This window comes from Ranitomeya imitator, chromosome 1, assembly GCF_032444005.1.
Source record: "Ranitomeya imitator isolate aRanImi1 chromosome 1, aRanImi1.pri, whole genome shotgun sequence".
Taxonomy (NCBI): Eukaryota; Metazoa; Chordata; class Amphibia; order Anura; family Dendrobatidae; genus Ranitomeya; species Ranitomeya imitator.
The window spans coordinates 243,188,029-243,208,789 of record NC_091282.1 but is presented as its reverse complement, the minus strand read 5'-3'; the positions used below and the strand labels follow the sequence as shown (position 1 = coordinate 243,208,789).

The 20,761-nt window shown below is 46.1% G+C and overlaps 1 protein-coding gene across 1 annotated transcript in view; it reads right to left on the bottom strand.

Moving 5' to 3' along the window:
* Window positions 1-20,761, bottom strand: part of NAA25 (N-alpha-acetyltransferase 25, NatB auxiliary subunit) — a 117,996-nt gene that overhangs the window by 73,089 nt on the left and 24,146 nt on the right. The window contains exons 2-6 of the mRNA XM_069754820.1: window positions 6,130-6,215; window positions 4,749-4,887; window positions 3,365-3,483; window positions 1,246-1,320; window positions 764-871 (exon numbers count right to left, since the gene is read on the bottom strand). Of these exons, the coding sequence (XP_069610921.1) occupies window positions 764-871; window positions 1,246-1,320; window positions 3,365-3,483; window positions 4,749-4,887; window positions 6,130-6,215 (527 nt within the window). The remainder of the gene's footprint in view (window positions 1-763; window positions 872-1,245; window positions 1,321-3,364; window positions 3,484-4,748; window positions 4,888-6,129; window positions 6,216-20,761) is intronic.

Here is a 20,761-nt window from a genome sequence, read left to right as displayed (position 1 = left end):
TCTGCCGCTACTACTCTTGCTGTTATTAGCACAGCAAGTGTCGGATGATGGGAGCAGTAGTCTCATCCGCTGACACCAGTGACCAGAGGTAAACTTTATACCTCTGATCACTGCTGAGCGCTCTGTCTTTTGACAGCGTGGGAATCGCGGCTGTCTGACTGACGGTGATGCTTTCACCGCTCATCAGAAGCGGTGCTTGCCGCGGTGCCATGCATATGACAGTGTGACAAACACCCGGTGTTCGGGCAGCCGAACACGAACAGTAACATGGACTGATGAAGACCGTGCCCAAATTCCCTTAATTTTTTCTCATCATTTCTTACAGTTGTAGGTCCAAATTCTGTTTTGCTGTCACCACACTAACAATTCTTGGTTGGGGGGGGTCTACAGATTTAATATGGTCATTAAAAAAATGACATGCTCCAAATCTATAGGCAAAAAGTACGATGATTCAGAATGATCCTAGATTGGCCATTTTGGGAACCAGCTAATGCTTCCTTTCCCCCTATGGTGGAGCTGCAAGGAATTTATACACTTGCTCTGGGACCCCAGCAATTATAGCCATTTGCTGGGGTCCTAGACACAGGATATTGTGTGATCATCTTATCACAGGATCCTTCTATAAGAAAGTCTACAGCAGACATCCCCTAGTCAAGACAAGTATCTGTCTAGTCTGAACAACCATATATATCACATCATTGCTTTTCATTGCTGAGGGAAACGGAATATTGCTTTATGATCTTTATATGCAACCTGTCCTTACTTCAGCCTCTGCTTCGATCTTGTCCTCCTTAACCATTTTTTCAACCATTCTTTCAGCCAGAGGTAAAAACATGGTTTTAGAAAGTTTTTCATCTTGTGCTGAAATAGACTGGAAATATATATTGGGTTAAATGATGGTATAAATATTTTCACTAATATACTGGAAGAACTTGTCATTTTTTAACCATGTAAGTTCCATGCAGATTAGTGCATGGAGATATAACAGAAGCCCCCTTAGAACTATGTAATGGTCAACAGTCACACCGCACATATGCACAGCTTACTTTAGTGTTAGGGGAATCTACTGGGAGCACTATTCTGATTCAATATAAAAGGGCATAAAAAACAAGGAAATCTCAATGAGACAGATTCCATTCTACTTAGGCTGTGTTCACGTTACATTTTTTCTGCGTTTTCTTCTGCAGGCAAAACAACAAATCGAAGCTGCAACACTTTACCAATTCATGTGTGTTCAGTGCCTACCTGCATAATTAAACTCATCACAGACCAGAAATAATACGGGTTTTTCGGAACAATTTTGTAAAGTGCCATCCCAGCCTGTAAAACAAGATATGGCAGTACTTAAGTAATCTTTAGGTATACCATAGCTACAAAGCATTAATTTGCTCAAAAGAGGCATCAATTTGACTATTCCAGTAGAATAGTATAACACTTAAAGCAACACTCCAGCGTTTTGATTTTTTTTCAGCGCTGGAGTGGTGTTTTAAATCTAAGTCACTTGCCCCCAGTCATATACTCACCCTCTGACATCTTCACAGTTTTTTCGGTGCAGCTCCGGTCCCACTGCGCCATCTTGTGATCGCAGCCTATGACTGTCCGGAAGTCAGAAGTTACGTCACAAGAAAGCAATGCAAGTCTGAGAGCCAGAACGATAGACTCTATTGTGACGTGACCTCCGCGCAGTTCCCTTTTCGCTGGAGACCAACAGGGAGCGGCGGCGAAAACTAATGAAAACACCAGAAGGCAAGCATCAGGCTGGGCTTGCATTTAGAGCACCTCTCCAGAGGTCCAATATAAAATAACAAAAAAAAAAACCTGCTCTGGAGTGGTGCTCTAAATGGAACCCGTCACTACATTCATGCTGCCAAAACTACGGACACCATGAATCCGAGAGTAGCTGCATGTTTGCAGCCAGACAGTAAATTAAACTGAACGATGCCAAGAAAAGGTCTGTAAATCACATAGACCCAGATTCATCAAAGCTTTTACATCAGAATTCTGACGTAAAAAGCTTTGAGAAGTCTCAATTTTTACACAACCTGAGATTACGCAATTTATTGTTTAGTGACTTCGAGTTTTCATGTCCCCCCAAAACAAAGTTACCAATCTGCAAGAAAGTCGGAAATGCCGGGGCGTGACAACCTTTGCTCAAATTCATGACGATCAGTGGCGTACCTTACACCAGTCCCTGACTGAAGACAGATATGTGGGGAGGTGCACAGATGCATGAAACTTCAAGCCTCGCTTGAATTAATTAGCGCGTGCCTATAAAACGGAACCTGTCACCCCCAAAATCGAAGGTGAGCTAAGCCCACCGGCATTAGGGGCTTATCTACAGCATTCTGTAGATAAGCCCCCGATGTATCCTGAACGATGAGAAAAAGGGGTTAGATTATACTCACCCAGGGGCGGTCCCGCTGCGGTCCGGGGCCTCCCATCTTCTTACGATGACGTCCTCTTCTTGTCTTCACGCTGCGGCTCTGCGTACTTTGTCCTGTTGATGGCAGAGCAAAGTACTGCAGTCCGCAGGAGCCAGGAAAGGTCAGAGAGGCCCAACACCTGCGCACTGCAGTACTTTGCTCTGCCCTCAACAGGGCATCAAAGATATGCCTAGCTAGAGTGTAAGCCCATGCCCCACGCGTTTCATCCAGCTTCGTAAGGGGGCATGTTTACCTCTGAAACACTCCGGCGGGGACTACAGGGAAAGACTGGACTAGCTCGTCAAAGCTCCTCTGCTCCAGGTGATTGACAAGTCTCTCCCAATGTACACACGGAAGAGACCTGTCAAGCATAGCGCGGAGCAGCCAACCAGGGGCCGAACTAGACTAGTCCCCCTTTAATTCTATACTCTGTGGACTCCTCTCCAAACTACGTTTTCTCTGAAATACTGGAGCATTTCAGTGAAAAATTCATGTTGCCTGTAGTTTAGGCATGAAGCATTGCCTGATCATTAGGGCAGCCTTCCTTACAGAACGTTACTGAAGGATCCTGTGACCGGACCTGTAAATCAGCCTCCTCCAATTGGAATCCAGCTTTCTCATGAACAGCGCTTTAATTGAGACGACTGATGGGACGGTCTGGTCACACGCGCCTCCACCCACTGCCATAATGCAAAATGGAGCGCTGTGCCATCAGTGAGGAAGGCTGTACTAACAGGAGAATGATCTGTAACACTTAAATATTATTAAGTGCTACCAACTCATGGCCACAACACACGCTTTATACAGTTCATTCCTAATTAGGCTACTGACTGGATGATGCACAGTCCGTAAGAGTTGATGCAACGGCAGTGAATTAGTTATTGGCTATAATGTCATTAGAAGAAATAGCAATGGACTGATTACAGGAAAAGCTCCCTTACCTGCTGCATCTTCTTGTATTCCCCTACTCTGGCGTAAGCCATGAAGAGGTGCGAGTGATATTCTTCACTGCTTGGGACTTTTCTTACAGCCGCCTCATACAACTTAGTAACCAGTTCCGCTAAAATACAAGTAAATATTGTCAATTAAGCATTTAATCTCATGTTGCAAAAAAAAAAAAGCAAATGTAAACAAGTTTATATTAATTAACAGGACGACGCCTTGAGCTATAAGACACCTGGACTGATGAGCAGACAATAACCCCAAAGGAAAAGGCACTGAGCAGAGGTTTATTGTCCCAGGAGTAAGGAACATGGCAGGAGAGGAGCAGAACGCCATCCGTCTATGTACAAGGTATGGTAGACTTGCAGTGTGAAAGCTGGGCTGTAAAAGTCCTTTAAATATTTGGTTGCGGTAATAGCCATGAATAAAATAATTTACCGTATATATGTTTTGTCTTAAAAGGGAATATGCCACCATTTTTTTTCACCTAATCCGAGACCAGCATGACGTAGAGGCAGAGACCCTGATGTGTCACGCACTGGGCTGCTTGCTGTAGTTTTCATAAATCACTGTTTTATTAGGAGATCACTACTAGAGGACCAGTAAACCTGCCGCCAGGCAGTCCTTTATATGCATGATGTCTGTATAATGAGGTCATGGCTGAAAGCTGCCAATCAGAGGTGTGGACACGGTTATACAAGGCTCAGCTTTCGCAGACCTGCTAGATCTGCAGCAGATAATTAAGTGGTTTTATAAAAAACACAGCAAGCAGTCTATCAAGTGCCATCACAGCAATCAGGATCTCTGGCCCTACATCTTTCTGCGCTCATACGGGGTAGCAAAAACCTGGAAACAGATTCCCTTTAGTAGAATAACATTAACAAGAAATATTACAAGAAAAATTCCCAAAAACTCAGGAGAACGAGCTTTACCACCCTTACCCTAAGGGTACCGTCACACAGTGCAATTTTGATCGCTACAACGGCACGATCCGTGACGTTCGAGCGATATAGTTACGATATCGCAGTGTCTGACACGCTCCTGCGATCAGGGACCCCGCTGAGAATCGTACGTCGTAGCAGATCGTTTGAAACTGTCTTTCGTCGTCTAGTGTCCCGCTGTGGCGGCATGATCGCATGGTGTAACATATATCGTATACGATGTGCGCATAGTAACCAACGGCTTCTACATCGCACATACGTCATGAAATTATCGCTCCAGTGTCATAGATTGCAAAGTGTGACAGCAGTCTACGACGCTGGAGCGATATTGTTACGACGCTGGAGCGTCACGGATCGTACCGTTGTAGCGATGAAAATGCCACTGTGTGACGGTACCCTAACTGCAGAAAGATGACAAAATCACACAATATATTGTTCTTACGTCTGTGCATTTCCCTGTACAAGATTGTTAGTGCCTGCAAGGAGTTGTCATCCGTGGGCTCCAGAGCGGCTACCTCTTGTGCAAGTACAAACGCTTCATCCTGCTTCCCGGTTCGTTGTAATCCAATTGCTTTGAGGACCTGAGAGAAAGAGAACATTGGAGCTAAAAACATTATCTTCCAATAAAGGTACCGTCACATTAAGCGACGCTGCAGCGATATAGACAACGATGCCGATCGCTGCAGCGTCGCTGTTTAGTCGTTGTGTGGTCGCTGGAGGTGCTGAGGTCCCCGGGTAACCAGGGTAAACATCGGGTTACTGAGCGCAGGGCCGCGCTTAGTAACCCGATATTTACCCTGGTTACCTAAAAAAAAAAAAAAAAAAAAACACTACATACTTACATTCCGGTGTCTGTCGCGTCCCTCGCCGTCAGCTTCCCGCACTGACTGAGGGCTGGCCGTAAAGCAGAGCACAGCGGTGACGTCACTGCTGTGCTTTACGGCCGGCGCTCACAGTCAGTGCGCGAAGCTGATGGCGAGGGACGCGACAGACACCGGAATGTAAGTATGAAGTGTTTTTTTTTTTTTTTTAGGTAACCAGAGTAAATATCGGGTTACTAAGCGCGGCCCTGCGCTTAGTACCCCGATGTTTACCCTGGTTACCAGTGAAGACATCGCTGGATCGGCGTTACACACGCCGATTCAGCGATGTCTGCGGGAGCTCCAGCGACAAAATAAAGTTCTGGACTTCTAGCTCCGACCAGCGATGTCACAGCAGGATCCAGATCGCTGCTGCCTGTCAAACACAACGATATCGCTATCCAGGACGCTGCAACGTCACGGATCGCTATCGTTATCGTTGTTAAGTTGTTCAGTGTGAAGGTACCTTAATACCAAAGACATATTACTATGAAAAGAAACCCATCAGCACATTTTGGCTGTTTAATCTGAGTGCAACATAATATAGAGCAAAAGAGCCTTCCAGGGATGTGTCCCTTATTAGTCTGGGTGCTGTAGTAATACAATCAGTATTTTATCAGCAGCATATTATCACTGACTGACTACATCTCACATGCCAGGCTGTCAGACTAATCTGTGTAACACCGCCACTGATTAGCAGCTTGCTGACAATTCATAGTGTACACAGGAAGCTGCCAGAGAGCGGAGTTATACACAAGTGTTCGCTCTACATCACACAAACTAAGATTCTATCAAAACTACACCAAGCAGCTCAGCAAGTCATACATCGCTGGAATCAGGCTTTCTTGCCCTATATTAAGCTGTGCTCAGATTATATAGCAAACATGGCTAACAGAATCCCTTTAAATACTGGTCAGATCTGTCAGCAGTTACAGTGGTGACAGCATAAAAAACTGCCCCTACCTTGGCGCAGTGCAGGTCTTTATGTTTCTTAAGCAGCTTTTCAGCCTGCTGGATCGCCATCTTGTTGTTCCCATTGTCCAGGTAATCTATAATAGGAAAGCGGCTTTATTCATTTACTGTAGAGTATTAAATATGTTTTACAGGAAGCCTTAGAAATCATTGGAGCAGAGGACCGCTGATGGCAGGCGGCTCTGCTGCTTGGACCCTCTGCAATCTGGTGACAATCACAAGCAGCTTTTTTGTCTCACACGTTATAAGTTCCTGCTGCTGAGGCGCTTTCCTTCTGTACCTCCAGCACGCCGGGGCTGATGAGCGCTCTAGTAGCACGCTGCCTATTCAAATCGCCTGGAGCAATTTATGAAATACAAAGATGTTCCAGAATTGCTATATCATGCTTTCCAGTCTCTTCCTTGGTGCTGAGGAAGGGACACACCTACCTGGATGACATTTTTGGTTCAGAAACTTCAGCCCGCTACTGTGACAAGCAGGTTTTTGCTATATAAAATCGGAGGACACCATAGTGTAGTAGTGGACAGATTTCAGGGCTGTGTTACTTATTAGGCTGTGTGCTGTTTACATACAATGAAAGTTTTATCACCAGGAGAGTGTCAATGCCAAAACAGGTGCTCACACTAGCCCTAGTCCATGTCCACCCTCTCCTCTGATAAGCAGCTCACTGTCAATATACATAGAAAGCTGTGGTCTGGGAGGGATCAGCTTTCTGAGCTCTGCTAAACGCTATATCTAATAACTCACACCCAGTAACCTAAGTGATACATCCTTGGAATCAGCGCTTTCCCTCACTATGCTGCTCTCAGAGGAGGTAGCTTAACCATGGTGACAGATTCCCTTTTATGGTCTGGGTAGTGCTTGTTCTATACTGCTGCTATATTTGTACCTAGAAATAAGAGGATCTTTGAACAAGCACATGGCTCAGGAAAGTGAGAACAGCGATTAGGAGAACTGTTCTGGAAACAGGGCCAGGGGCTAGTGATTTTGCAGGACTCCTAACAGGATTGGAGCTAACAGGGGTGGTAAGCAGCTACGGTAATTGCTGTATAGAAATCAATGGACAGGAGAGAACCGACTGATATCTCACAGGTTACCTAGGTAACGCCTCAGCCTGTAATTTAACTATTCCGTACACTACTGAGAGAGATTTTGGAGGCCGGTCTCCTTGGCAACAAGCTGTACACCATGTAAAATAAGTGCTCTCATAGCAGGAGAATGATGGCAGATAGAAAAAGCAAGCCAATTGTCTCATGCTTTCTAACCATGACAAATTAAAAGGGGGTATACAAATGTTATTAATTTATCACATTAGCAAGCAGAAACTCAGCAGCCCAGCAAAGCTACTGGACCAGAAATGTCACACAGAGGAGTGCTGCATTTCAAGCAATAAGATAAGGTGACTGGAGACATGTCAAGATTAACCCTTTAAGGATGAAGTAGTTGGCATTCTCCTGAAATACAGCTGCCAAGAGGCTGCTTCATAATCAGCGGGGCTTTCCACTATCATTAGAAATTAATTTCACATAGCCTGCTTATTGTCAATGGCTACACATTAAGCAATCCATTGTCATGTATTTCTAAGGATACAATGGAAAGCCGCTGCTAGAAAGCATGCCCTGACACCTCGCAGTGTGCAGGACACTGAGGCTGGATATCTAGGCATTCATCGACTGATTGACAGGTCTCACCCTATACTAGATAGCAAGTCAGGGAGAAGCTGGCGGAGAGCCACCACCAAGACTTCTCCCCGTGCCCAGCTGCCCCTTATATAGCGCTCTCTGAAACGCTGCATCTTAAGGTACCGTCACACTCAGCGACGCTGCAGCGATATAGACAACGAGCCGATCGCTGGAGCGTCGCTGTTTAGGTCGCTGTAGAGACGTCAAACACAGCAGCTCCAGAACGATGCAGGAGCGATCCAGTGACATAACGGCGACTCACTTATCGTTCTCGCTGGTTGTTAGCTCCATGTAAAATGTTGCTGGCATCGTTGCTTTTGCTGTCAAACATGACGATACACGCCGACCCGACGACGAAATAAAGTTCTGGACTTCTAGCTCCGACCAGCGATGGCACAGCGGGATCCAGATCGCTGCTGCGTATCAAACACAACGAGATCGCTATCCAGGACGCTGCAACGTCACGGATCGTTGTCGTTCTCGTTGTAAAGTTGCTGAGTGTGAAGGTACCTTAAGAGTAAAACACTTCCCATAGTTTAACATCAATTAGAAAAACTAAAGCAGCTTTTTAGGTCTTCATTCTTATACAATCTGCAATGCATCCTATGAACCCAGCCCACTAATCTGCAGTAATACGCATGGCTACGTGAGCTAGCTGCTGACCTACTTGACAGCTCACTAGTGCTGAAGATTTTATGTGCTTAAACAGAATTATTCTAAAAGCTGGTAAATAGATAAATGGATTAAGACGTTGACACCTACGATTGCTTTCCTAGGCTTTTACACAGCACGCACTGGGCTACAAAGAAAAAAATGCCCAATTATTCTTACCATGCAGAGTATGGCAGCAGTTAGGCTAGGTACACTGCTCCTGTGCATCGACTCAGGACATGTGCATCTGACAGTGGCTACAGGATACGGTAGGTTTCTTTGTAGGAAAGCTCGGTCTGCTGCACTTCACTATACAGCAAAACAAACAAACTACAGATCTGGCAGTAAAGGTACCGTCACACAACGATTTCTTTAACAATATCGTTGCTTTTTGTGACGTAGCAACGATATCGTTAACGAAATCGTTATGTGTGACAGCGACCAACGATCAGGCCCCTGCTGGAAGATCGTTGGTTGCTGGGGAATGATCAGGACCTTTTTTTGGTCGCTGATCACCCACTGTCATCGTTGAATCGGCGTGTGTGACGCCGATCCAGCGATGAGTTCACTGGTAACCAGGGTAAATATCGGGTTACTAAGCGCAGGGCCGCGCTTAGTAACCCGATATTTACCCTGGTTACCATTGTAAATGTAAAAAAAAAACAAAAAACAGTACATACTCACATTCCGGTGTCTGTCATGTCCCCCGCCTTCAGCTTCCCGCACTGACTGTGAGCACCGGCCGTAAAGCACAGCGGTGACGTCACCGCTGTGCTCTGCTTTACGGCCGGCGCTCACACAGTCAGTGCGGGAAGCTGACGGCGAGGGACATGACAGACACCGGAATGTGAGTATGTACTGTTTTTTTTGTTTTGTTTTTTTACATTTACAATGGTAACCAGGGTAAATATCGCGTTACTAAGTGCGGCACTGCGCTTAGTAACCCGATGTTTACCCTGGTTACCCGGGGACTACAGCATCGTTGGTCGCTGGAGAGCTGTCTGTGTGACAGCTCTCCAGTGACCACACAACGACTTACCAAAGATCACGGCCAGGTCGTATCGCTGGTCGTGATCGTTGGTAAATCGTTTAGTGTAACGGTACCTTAACCCCTTCCCGACCCATGACGCCACGTAGGCGTCATGAAAGTCGGTGCCAATCCGACCCATGACGCCTATGTGGCGTCATGGAAAGATCGCGTCCCTGCAGATCGGGTGAAAGGGTTAACTCCCATTTCACCCGATCTGCAGGGACAGGGGGAGTGGTAGTTTAGCCCAGGGGGGGTGGCTTCACCCCCCCGTGGCTACGATCGCTCTGATTGGCTGTTGAAAGTGAAACTGCCAATCAGAGCGATTTGTAATATTTCACCTATTATAACGGGTGAAATATTACAATCCAGCCATGGCCGATGCTGAAATATCATCGGCCATGGCTGGAAATACTAATGTGCCCCCACCCCACCGATCGCCCCCCCAGCCCTCCGATCTGCCCGGTACACTGCCCCGCTCCCCTCCGTCCTGTGCTCCGCTCCCCCCCGTGCTCTTGTCCGCTCACCCCCGTGCTCCAATCACCCCCCCGTGCTCCAATCACCCCCCCTGCACTCCGATCCACCCCCCCCCCCCCGTGCTCCGTTCCACCCCCCGTGCTCCGTTCCACCCCCCATGCTCCGTTCCACCCCCCGTGCTCCATTCCACCCTCCCCGTGCTCCGTTCCACCCCTCCCGCACTCCGATTCACCCCCCCATGCTCCGATCCCCCCCCCCCCGTGCTCCCCCCCCCACCCCATCATACTTACCGATCCTGCCGGGGTCCGTCCGTCTTCTCCCCGGGCGCCGCCATCTTCCAAAATGGCGGGCGCATGCGCAGTGCGCCCGCCGAATCTACCGGCCGATTCGTTCCAAAGTGCATTAGTGATCACTGAGATATAATCTCTCAGTGATCAAAATAAAAAAATAATAAATGACCCCCCCCCCCTTTGGCACCCCCATAGGTAGGGACAATAAAAAAATAAAGATTTTTTTTTTTCCACTAATGTTAGAATAGGGTTAGGGCTAGGGTTAGGGCTAGGGTTAGGGCTAGGGTTAGGGCTAGGGTTAGGGCTTCGGTATGTGCACACGTATTCTGGTCCTCTGCGGATTTGATAAATCCGCAGTGCTAAACCGCTGCGGATTTAACGGATTTACCGCGTTTTTTCTGCGCATTTCACTGCAGTTTTACAACTGCGATTTTCTATTGGAGCAGTTGTAAAACCGCTGCGGAATCCGCACAAAGAAGTGACATGCTGCGGAATGTAAACCGCTGCGTTTCCGTGCAGTTTTTCCGCAGCATGTGTACGGCGATTTTTGTTTCCCATGGGTTTGCATTGAACTGTAAACTCATAGGAAACTGCTGCGGATCCGCAGTGTTTTCCGCAGCGTGTGCACATACCTTTAGAATTAGGCTATGTGCCCACACTGCGGATTGGCCGCTGCGGATTCGCAGCAGTGTTCCATCAGGTTTACAGTACCATGTAAACCTATGGAAAACCAAACCCGCTGTGCCCATGGTGCGGAAAATACCGCGCTGAAACGCTGCGTTGTATTTTCCGCAGCATGTCGATTCTTTGTGCGGATTCCGCAGCATTTTACACCTGTTCCTCAATAGGAATCCGCAGGTGAAATCCGCACAAAAAACACTGGAAATCCGCGGAAAATCCGCAGGTAAAACGCAGTGCCTTTTACCCGCGGATTTTTCAAAAATGATGCTGAAAAATCTCACACGAATCCGCAACGTGGGCACATAGCCTTAGGGTTAGGGCTGGAATTAGGGTTGTGATTAGGGTTATGGCTACAGTTGGGATTAGGGTTAGGGGTGTGGGGGGGTTAGTGCTGGAGGTAGAATTGAGGGGTTTCCACTGTTTAGGCACATCAGGGGTCTCCAAACGCAACATGGCGCCACCATTGATTCCAGCCAATCTCGTATTCAAAAAGTCAAATGGTGCTCCCTCAATTCCGAGCCCCGACGTGTGCCCAAAAAGTGGTTTACCCCCACATATGGGGTACCAGCATACTCAGGATAAACTGCGCAACAATTACTGGGGTCCAATTTATCCTGTTACCCTTGTGAAAATAAAAATAGAATTATTCTTACCGTTAATTCGGTTTCTAGTAACCCACCACGACAGCACACCTGGAGGATGTTACCCCTTTCCTAATAGGGACAGGAAATGACAAGAGGTTAAATAACCCCTCCCTCATCTTCCCCTCAGTGTTATTATAAAGGACCACAGGAGAATGAATGCTTCAAATTATATTTATTCTTTTCAGAACGTATATTAAGCAAAGGGAGGGATTACTCCTGCTGTCGTGGTGGGTTACTAGAAACCGAATTAACGGTAAGAATAATTCTATTTTCTCTAGTAACCCCCCACGACAGCACACCTGGAGCAGTACCCAAGAGTAATTTTCAGGGAGGGACTACAGCACTAAGGACTTTTTCTCCGAAGGCTAAGTCTTCTTTTGACATCAGGTCAAGCCTGTAATGTTTGGAGAACGTATGGACCGAGGACCATGTAGCCGCTCTGCATATTTGCTCGATGGAAGCACTGGCTTTCTCGGCCCAGGAGACAGCTGTTGCTCTAGTAGAATGGGCTGTGAGCTTTCCTGGTGGTGGAAGGCCTTGAATTTGATAAGCCTCCAGGATTGCTCTTTTGATCCAATTTGCAATTGTGGATCTGGAAGTCTTCTTCCCCTTATTCTGGCCGAGAAGATGAATAAACAGATTTTGATCTTTTCTAATCTTTTCTGATGCATGAAGATAATAGAGTACCATTCTTCGAACATCCAAAGTATGGAAATGTTCCTCTTCCTCATTCTTTGGTTCTTGATAGAATGATGGAAGAATTATCTCCTGCGATTTGTGAAAATCGGAGACGACCTTTGGGAGAAAGGATGGGTCTAATCGTAGGATAAGCCTGTCCTGAAGAATCTTCATGTAGGGCTCGTTGATTGACAGGGCTTGTAGTTCACCCACTCTTCTGGCTGTTGTTATAGCTACCAGGAAGGTGGTTTTCCAAGCGAGTTTATCCATGGTTATGGAAGATAAGGGTTCAAATGGTGGCAGTGTAAGTCCTTTCAGGACTATATTCAGGTCCCAGGATGGAACTATATTTATGGGTCTTGGAGATGTGCGGGATGCCGCCGTCATGAATCTTCTTACCCATCTATGGTTGGCTAAAGATTGGTCAAAATAAGAGCTCAAGACTGCCACTTGTACCTTGAGGGTGCTGGGTCTGAGACCCTTCTCCAGCCCATCTTGTAGAAAATCCAGGATCTTGGCTAGGTTTGGTTTATCTGGGTTAGGTTGCTCAGGAGCACACCATGTGATGAACGTCTTCCAGATCTTTTGGTAAATAGAATTAGTAACCGTTTTGCGACTTTTTTGTAATGTTTCAATTACCCTCTTTGATAGTCCTCTAGTTCTCAGAATTGAGAATTCAGAAGGCAGGCATTTAGGTGTAGCCTCTCGGGATCTGGATGCAGTATTGGCCCCTGGTAGAGAAGGTCTTTGACCGGTGGAAGTGCTATTGGCCCATCTATCTTTAGACTGACGAGGGCCCCAAACCAACCTCTTTTGGGCCAAAGTGGAGCCACTAGGATCACCTTGAGTCTTTCTGCCCTTATTTTCTGCAAGACTTTTGGTAGGACCGGCAATGGCGGGAAAGCGTACGCTAGCGAGAATGTCCATGGCTGGACCAATGCGTCCACAGCTAACCCCGGATTCATCAGATCTAGCGAGAAGAACTGGTCTACCTTTGCGTTCTGACTGTTCGCGAACAAGTCCACTTCTGGCTGTCCCCATCTTTTGACTAGTATCTGAAAGACTTCTGGGTTTAGGCTCCATTCTCCTGGATGGACCTCTGTTCTGCTCAGGAAGTCAGCTTGTACGTTTATCTCCCCTTTTATGTGTAGGGCGGATATAGAGAGAACATGTTCTTCGGCCCACGAAAATATTCTTGCTGATATTCTTTTTAGATCTTCGTGTCTTGTACTTCCCTGGTGGCGAAGGTGGGCAACTGTTGTCATGTTGTCTGAGTATATTTTTAAGTGGGAATTTTGTACAAGAGTTACCGCCGCTTTGAGAACTTCTTCTACTGCTTTTAGCTCTTTGAAATTCGAGGATTGTTGTGCTATTTCGGCTGACCAGAATCCCTGGAATATGTGCTGGTCTACCGTAGCTCCCCAACCTTTTCCACTGGCATCTACTGTTATGGTCACTGCTGGGACCTGCAACCAGGGAACTCCTCTTATTAAGTTCTCTTTTTGTAGCCACCATGTTAATGAGGACTTTACATGCGGTGGTATCCGGATCTTTTTGTCTAGAGAACCTGGGGATCCGTCCCAGCTTGACAGAATATGTGTCTGAAGTATCCTGGTGTGGGCTTGAGCCCATGCCACCATCTGGATGCAAGATGTCATGGTACCTAGAACCGACATGGCCCATCTTAGAGATACTCTCTTCTTGTCCCGCAATGTTCTTATCCTTGATGTAAGCAGGGACCGTTTTTGTTCGGGCAAGAAAGATGTTTGTCTGTGGGAGTCTAATAAGACCCCTAAAAAGATCTTTGTTGTGGACGGAACCATATCCGATTTTTGGGGGTTTATCACCCAACCCAGGGATGACAGGATCTGGACTGTTGTTTGAAGATGTTCCTGTAGAATTGGAACCGTGGGGGCCACTACCAAGAGGTCGTCGAGGTATGGGATTATGCATATCCACTGACTTCTGATGTACGCCATAACCTCGGACATGACCTTTGTAAAGATCCTTGGAGCTGATGATAGTCCGAATGGGAGGACATTGAACTGGAAGTGGTCTATAACTTCTCCTCTGGTGACTGCAAACCTTAGAAATTTCCGATAGGTTGGATGGACTGGGACGTGATAATATGCGTCCTGTAAGTCGATGGTTGCCATGACGAAGTCTTGCCCTATTAAGGGTACTGTCGATCTGACGGACTCCATTCTGAATCTTCTGTAGGTTACATATTGATTCAGCGGTTTCAGATTGATTATCATCCGATGGGTTCCGTTTGGTTTCCTTATCAGAAATAGGCTGGAATAATGGCCCTTGTTTCTTTCGTCTTTTGGGACTGTGGAGATCACATTGTTGATTAAGAGATCTTCTATCCCAGTTATCAGGGTGGACTGTAGCTTCGGTGTTGATAACGTTGTAGTTTTCATTCTTTTTTGGGGGTATGATGTAAACTCTATTTTCATCCCCTCTTTGACCAATCTTAAGGTCCACTGATCCACCCCGATCTCTTGCCAGACTGGGAGGAAGTTCGAAATCCGACCCCCCACTATTACAGCGTCATTGCTTTCTCTGGTTTTGGGGTTGTGAAAGAAAAAGATTCCTGTCTTTCCCTCCTTTCGGATAGCTCCAGCGACCTGTCTTACCCTTTCCTCTGTATTGAGGAGTATGCTCCTGCTGAGCGCGGAAGGGTCTTTTCCTTGGGTTTCTAGGTTCTGGTAAGATCTTTTTCTTGTCTGAAGCCTTCTCCAAAAGATCATCCAAGGCTGGTCCAAACATATACTTTCCTTTAAAAGGAATAGAACACAGCCTCATCTTGGAAGTCATATCCCCAGACCAGGATCTTAGCCAGAGTGCACGCCTTACCGAGTTTGACAGTGCGGATGATCTCGCCGTCACTCTCACGGATTCTGCAGAAGCATCTGCTAAAAAGCCTGTTGCTTTCTGGAAGATAGGCAAGGAGGCCAGAATATCTTCTCTCGGAGTACCTGAGGACAAGTGCTCCTCTAGCTGCCCCAGCCAGCGATGCATCGATCTAGCCACGCAAGTGGATACTGAATTGATGTTCAGTAAAGATGCTGACGTTTCCCACGACTTCCTTAGTAGTCCGTCCATCTTACGTTCCAGAGGGTCTCTCAGTTGGGAGGCATCCTCGAATGGTAGCGTGGTCTTTTTGGCTACTCTGGCAATCTGGACGTCCACTTTTGGGACTTCTGACCAGCATGACGCTGTCTCGGCATCCACAGGAAATCTGTCTTTAATTTCCGCTGGAGTAGTCAGCTTCTTTTCTGGGGATTCCCACTTGTCCAGAACTAAATCTCGGATGTTTTGGTGAATAGGAAACACCTGGCGCTTCCTAGAACGAAGTCCTCCAAACATCTCTTCTTGCACTGACTGGGCCGTCTTCTCTTCCTCAACCTCCATAGTTTTCCTTACGGCCGTAAGGAGTTCTTCAATATTAGATGAAGAGAAGTAGTACGAGGAAGCAGACATCTCCATAGTCTTCACCACACAGTGGTCCTACCTGCGATGTCTTCCTGTCCAGGGCCTGAATATATAGGCGACCGGACGCAGCACCTGTCCTCCTGGATGAGGACCTCCTCCTCCGGTGTCCGGAAGTACGTGGGGGGAGAACGCCGACGTCTTCCATGCTATCTGCCTAGCGTTCCTGGCTGAAACGCACGAGGAAGTTCCTGATTCAGAGAAGCCGGCCGGCGTCTGACGTCATATCCGGCCGCCGGCTTCAGACCAGAAGTACCCACACACGCGCGCGCGGTGCGGAGGAGGAGAAGGGCTGGAGAGCTCCGAGAGGCCTCCAGCCGAAGAACGCCCCAGACCTTACCCGCAGGCGTGGAATGGCGGCGGTGAAGAGTCCCGAGTCGGAGGAGACGGGAGCAGCGACAGGGAATGGACGTAAGTCTGATCTCAGCTGCCCGGCCAGATTATCTGTATTCCCCCCGGTGATCGCTGCCGGCACAGTGCACCTGGGATGACCTCTTCATCCCTAGTAGGGACAGGAAAGAACACTGAGGGGAGGATGAGGGAGGGGTTATTTAACCTCTTGTCATTTCCTGTCCCTATTAGGAAAGGGGTAACATCCTCCAGGTGTGCTGTCGTGGGGGGTTACTAGAGAAAAAATGCTTGCTAAAACATCATTTTTGAGGAAAGAAAAATGATTTTTTATTTTCACGGCTCTGCGTTGTAAACGTCTGTGAAGCACTTGGGGGTTCAAAGTGCTCCCCACATATCTAGATAAGTTCCTTGGGGGGTCTAGTTTCTAAAATGGGGTCACTTGTGGGGGGTTTCTACTGTTTAGGAACACCAGGGGCTCTGCAAACGCAACGTGACGCCCGCAGACCATTCCATCAAATTCTGCATTTCAAAAGTCACTACTTCCCTTCTGAGCCCCGACGTGTGCCCAAACAGTGGTTTACCTCCACACATGGGGTATCAGCGTACTCAGGAGAAACTGGACAACAACTTTTGGGGTCCAATTTCTCCTGTAACCCTTGGGAAAATAAAAAATTCTGGGCTAAATAATTATTTTTGAGGAAAGAAAACGTATTTATTATTTTCACGGTTCTGCATTATAAACTTCTATGAAGCACTTGGGGGTTCAAAGTGCTCACCACACATCTAGATAAGTTCCTTTCGGGGTCTAGTTTCTAAAATGGGGTCACTTGTGGGGGGTTTCTACTGTTTAGCCACATCAGGGGCTCTGCAAACGCAACGTGACGCCCGCAGAGCAATCCATCAAAGTCTGCATTTCAAAACGTCACTACTTCAATTCCGAGCCCCGGCATGTGCCCAAACAGTAGTTTACCCCCACATATGGGGTATCACCGTACTCAGGAGAAACTGGACAACAAATATTGGGGTCAAATTTCTCCTGTTACCCTTGGGAAAATAAAAAATTGCAGGCTAAAAGATCATTTTTGAGAAAATAATTTTTTTTTTTTATTTTCATGGCTCTGCGTTATAAACTTCTGTGAAGCACTTGGGGGTTCAAAGACCTCACCACACATCTAGATTAGTTCCTTTGGTGGTCTAGTTTCCAAAATGGGGTCATTTCGGGGGGGATCTCCAATGTTTAGGCACACAGGGGCTCTCCAAACGTGACATGGTGTCCGCTAATGATTGGAGCTAATTTTCCATTTAAAAAGCCAAATGGCGTGCCTTCCCTTCCGAGCCCTACCGTGCGCCTAAACAGTGGTTTACCCCCACATATGGGGTATCCGCGTACTCAGGACAAACTGGACAACAACATTTGGGGTCCAATTTCTCCTATTACCCTTGGCAAAATAGGAAATTCCAGGCTAAAAAATCATTTTTGAGGAAAGAAAAATTATTTTTTATTTTCATGGCTCTGCGTTATAAACTTCTGTGAAGCACCTGGGGGTTTAAAGTGCTCAATATGCATCTAGATAAGTTCCTTGGGGGGTCTAGTTTCCAAAATGGGGTCACTTGTGGGGGATCTCCAATGTTTAGGCACACAGGGGCTCTCCAAACGCGACAAGGTGTCCGCTAACAATTGGAGCTAATTTTTCATTCAAAAAGTCAAATGGCACACCTTCCCTTCCGAGCCCTGCCGTGTGCCCAAACAGTGGTTTACCCCCACATATGAGGTATCGGCGTACTCGGGAGAAATTGCCCAACAAATTTTATGATCCATTTTATCCTATTGCCCATGTGAAAATGAAAAAATTGAGGCTAAAAGAATTTTTTTGTGAAAAAAAAGTACTTTTTCATTTTTACGGATCAATTTGTGAAGAACCTGGGGGTTCAAAGTGCTCACTATGCATCTAGATAAGTTCCTTGGGGCGTCTAGTTTCCAAAATGGGGTCACTTGTGGGGGAGCTCCAATTTTTAGGCACACGGGGACTCTCCAAACGTGACATGGTGTCCGCTAAAGAGTGGAGCCAATTTTTTATTCAAAAAGTCAAATGGCGCTCCTTCCCTTCCAAGCCCTGCCGTGCGCACAAACAGTGGTTTACCCCCACATATGAGGTATCAGCGTACTCAGGACAAATTGGACAACAACTTTCGTGGTTCAGTTTCTCCTTTTACCATTGGGAAAATAAAAAAATTGTTGCTAAAAGATAATTTTTGTGACTAAAAAGTTAAATGTTCATTTTTTCCTTCCATGTTGCTTCTGTTGCTGTGAAACACCTGAAGGGTTAATAAACTTCTTGAATGTGGTTTTGAGTACCTTGAGGGGTGCAGTTTTTAGAATGGTGTCACTTTTGGGTATTTTCAGCCATATAGACCCCTCAAACTGACTTCAAATGTGAGGTGGTCCCTAAAAAAATGGTTTTGTAAATTTCGTTGTAAAAATGAATAATCGCTGGTCAAATTTTAACCCTTATAACTTCCTAGCAAAAAAAAATTTTGTTTCCAAAATTGTGCTGATGTAAAGTAGACATGTGGGAAATGTTATTTATTAACTATTTTGTGTCACATAACTCTCTAGTTTAACAGAATAAAAATTCAAAATGTGAAAATTGCGAAATTTTCGCCAAATTTCCGTTTTTATCACAAATAAATGCAGAATTTATTGACCTAAATTTACCACTAACATGAAGCCCAATATGTCACGAAAAAACAATCTCAGAACCGCTAGGATCCGTTGAAGCGTTCCTGAGTTATTACCTCATAAAGGGACACTGGTCAGAATTGCAAAAAACGGCAAGGTCTTTAAGGTCAAAATAGGCTGGGTCATGAAGGGGTTAAGAAACAGATCCGGTACAAATGAACGAAAGAAGGAGGGCTAATTATCAGATCTGTTTTTCGTAGACTCTAGTGTTATCAAAAACGGATCCAGCAGAGATCAGCTATTTAAAAATGGACCGAAAGTAGCCAATGGATTGCTGCGGGATCCACTGTAACTGATCACTACTGGGCATGTGAACAGCGCCCAAGTCTGTAACACACTGGAGTGGGAAGGCACTATACAAGCATAATAAATAGGAGCGTAACAAAAACAACAAATGTCAAAATCACTGTACACACTGCACTTGGACTACCTTTGGTGTAAGTTAAGCGTCACTACATGTACAGTGGCTTGCAAAAGTATTCTCCCCCTCCCCCCCTAGCATTTTCATGCGTTTCATATTTTGCTACCTCACAACCTGGACTTAGTTATGTTTGCAAATGACTACAACTGAAAATTTCAGTGTGCATAAGTATTCCCCCCAAAGTCAGTACTTTGTTGAGCCTCCTTTTGCAGCAATTACAGCTGCAATATGCTTTGGATGCTTTTCTATGAGCTTTCCACATCTTACCACTAGGATTCTTGCCCATTTCTCAAGGCAAAAATGCTCCAGCTCCTTCAAGTTAGATGGTTTCCTCTGGTGAACAGTAGTGATGAGTAGTGTTGAGCATTCCGATAATGCAAATATCAGGTATCGGCTGATATTCGCTGTATCGGAATTCCGATACTTTTGCGATATCGGATACCGGAATCGGAAGTTCCCATAGTGCAATGTGCACTATAAAGGAGTGTGGGCAGTGCGTGGGCGGAGACTGCGTGCGTGTGTGTGCGGGCGGGCTCTGTGCATGCGTGCAGGCATAGTCCGATGGGACTACAAGTCCTACAGTGACATTATTAACTTAAATTATCATTAACACATTAGCCAATGATGGGACAGTAGTAGTCCCATCATCCGGCTAATGTGTTAAAAAAAAAACATACATGCTACATACATACATGCTACATACAGTACATTCATACATTACATACAGTACATACATACAGATATACAGTACATTAAACAGAGTACATACTGCTCTCACCATTACTTGTCACTTTGTTCCCCAAAGCCAGTGTCATCAGTAAAAAAAAATATGAAAAACAACAAAACCAATATACTCCCTGTCTGCAGAAATCCACAAGTGTCCCATGACGATCTCTCGTAGAGAACGGCAGCATCAGCTGATGCGACCGCTTTCTAGGGGCTCCAGGATCATAATGACGGGAGGAAGGTATCCTACCGCACTGTATTCCTCCGCCGCTGTAAAAAAAAAAAAAGTCCCTAGTCTCACTTTTGGCATTGCTGTATGAGAAATTTTCCCACGCAGCAATTGCCATAAAGTGAGACTTTGTCCTAAGGTAACCTCTCAGTGATGCACTGGTAGTATACGGTTTATTATTTTACTTTTTTGCAGGCGCTGAGGTATGCAAAGTATGGTTAAATGAAGAATATTAAAATATTTTTTCCTAATGTGTGTGTGTTTTATTAACCCTTTATTACTATTGGATTAATAATGGATAAGCGTCTTATTGACGCCTCTCCGTTATTAACCCGGCTTAACGTCACCTTACAATAGCAAGGTGACATTAACCCCTTATTACCCCATATCCCACCGCTACACGGGAGTGGGAAGAGAGAGGCTAAGTGCCGGAATTGGCGCATCTTACAGATGTGCCTTTTCTGGGGTGGCTGGGGGCAGATGTTTTTAGCCGGGGGGGGGCAATAACCATGGACCCTCTCCAGGCTATTA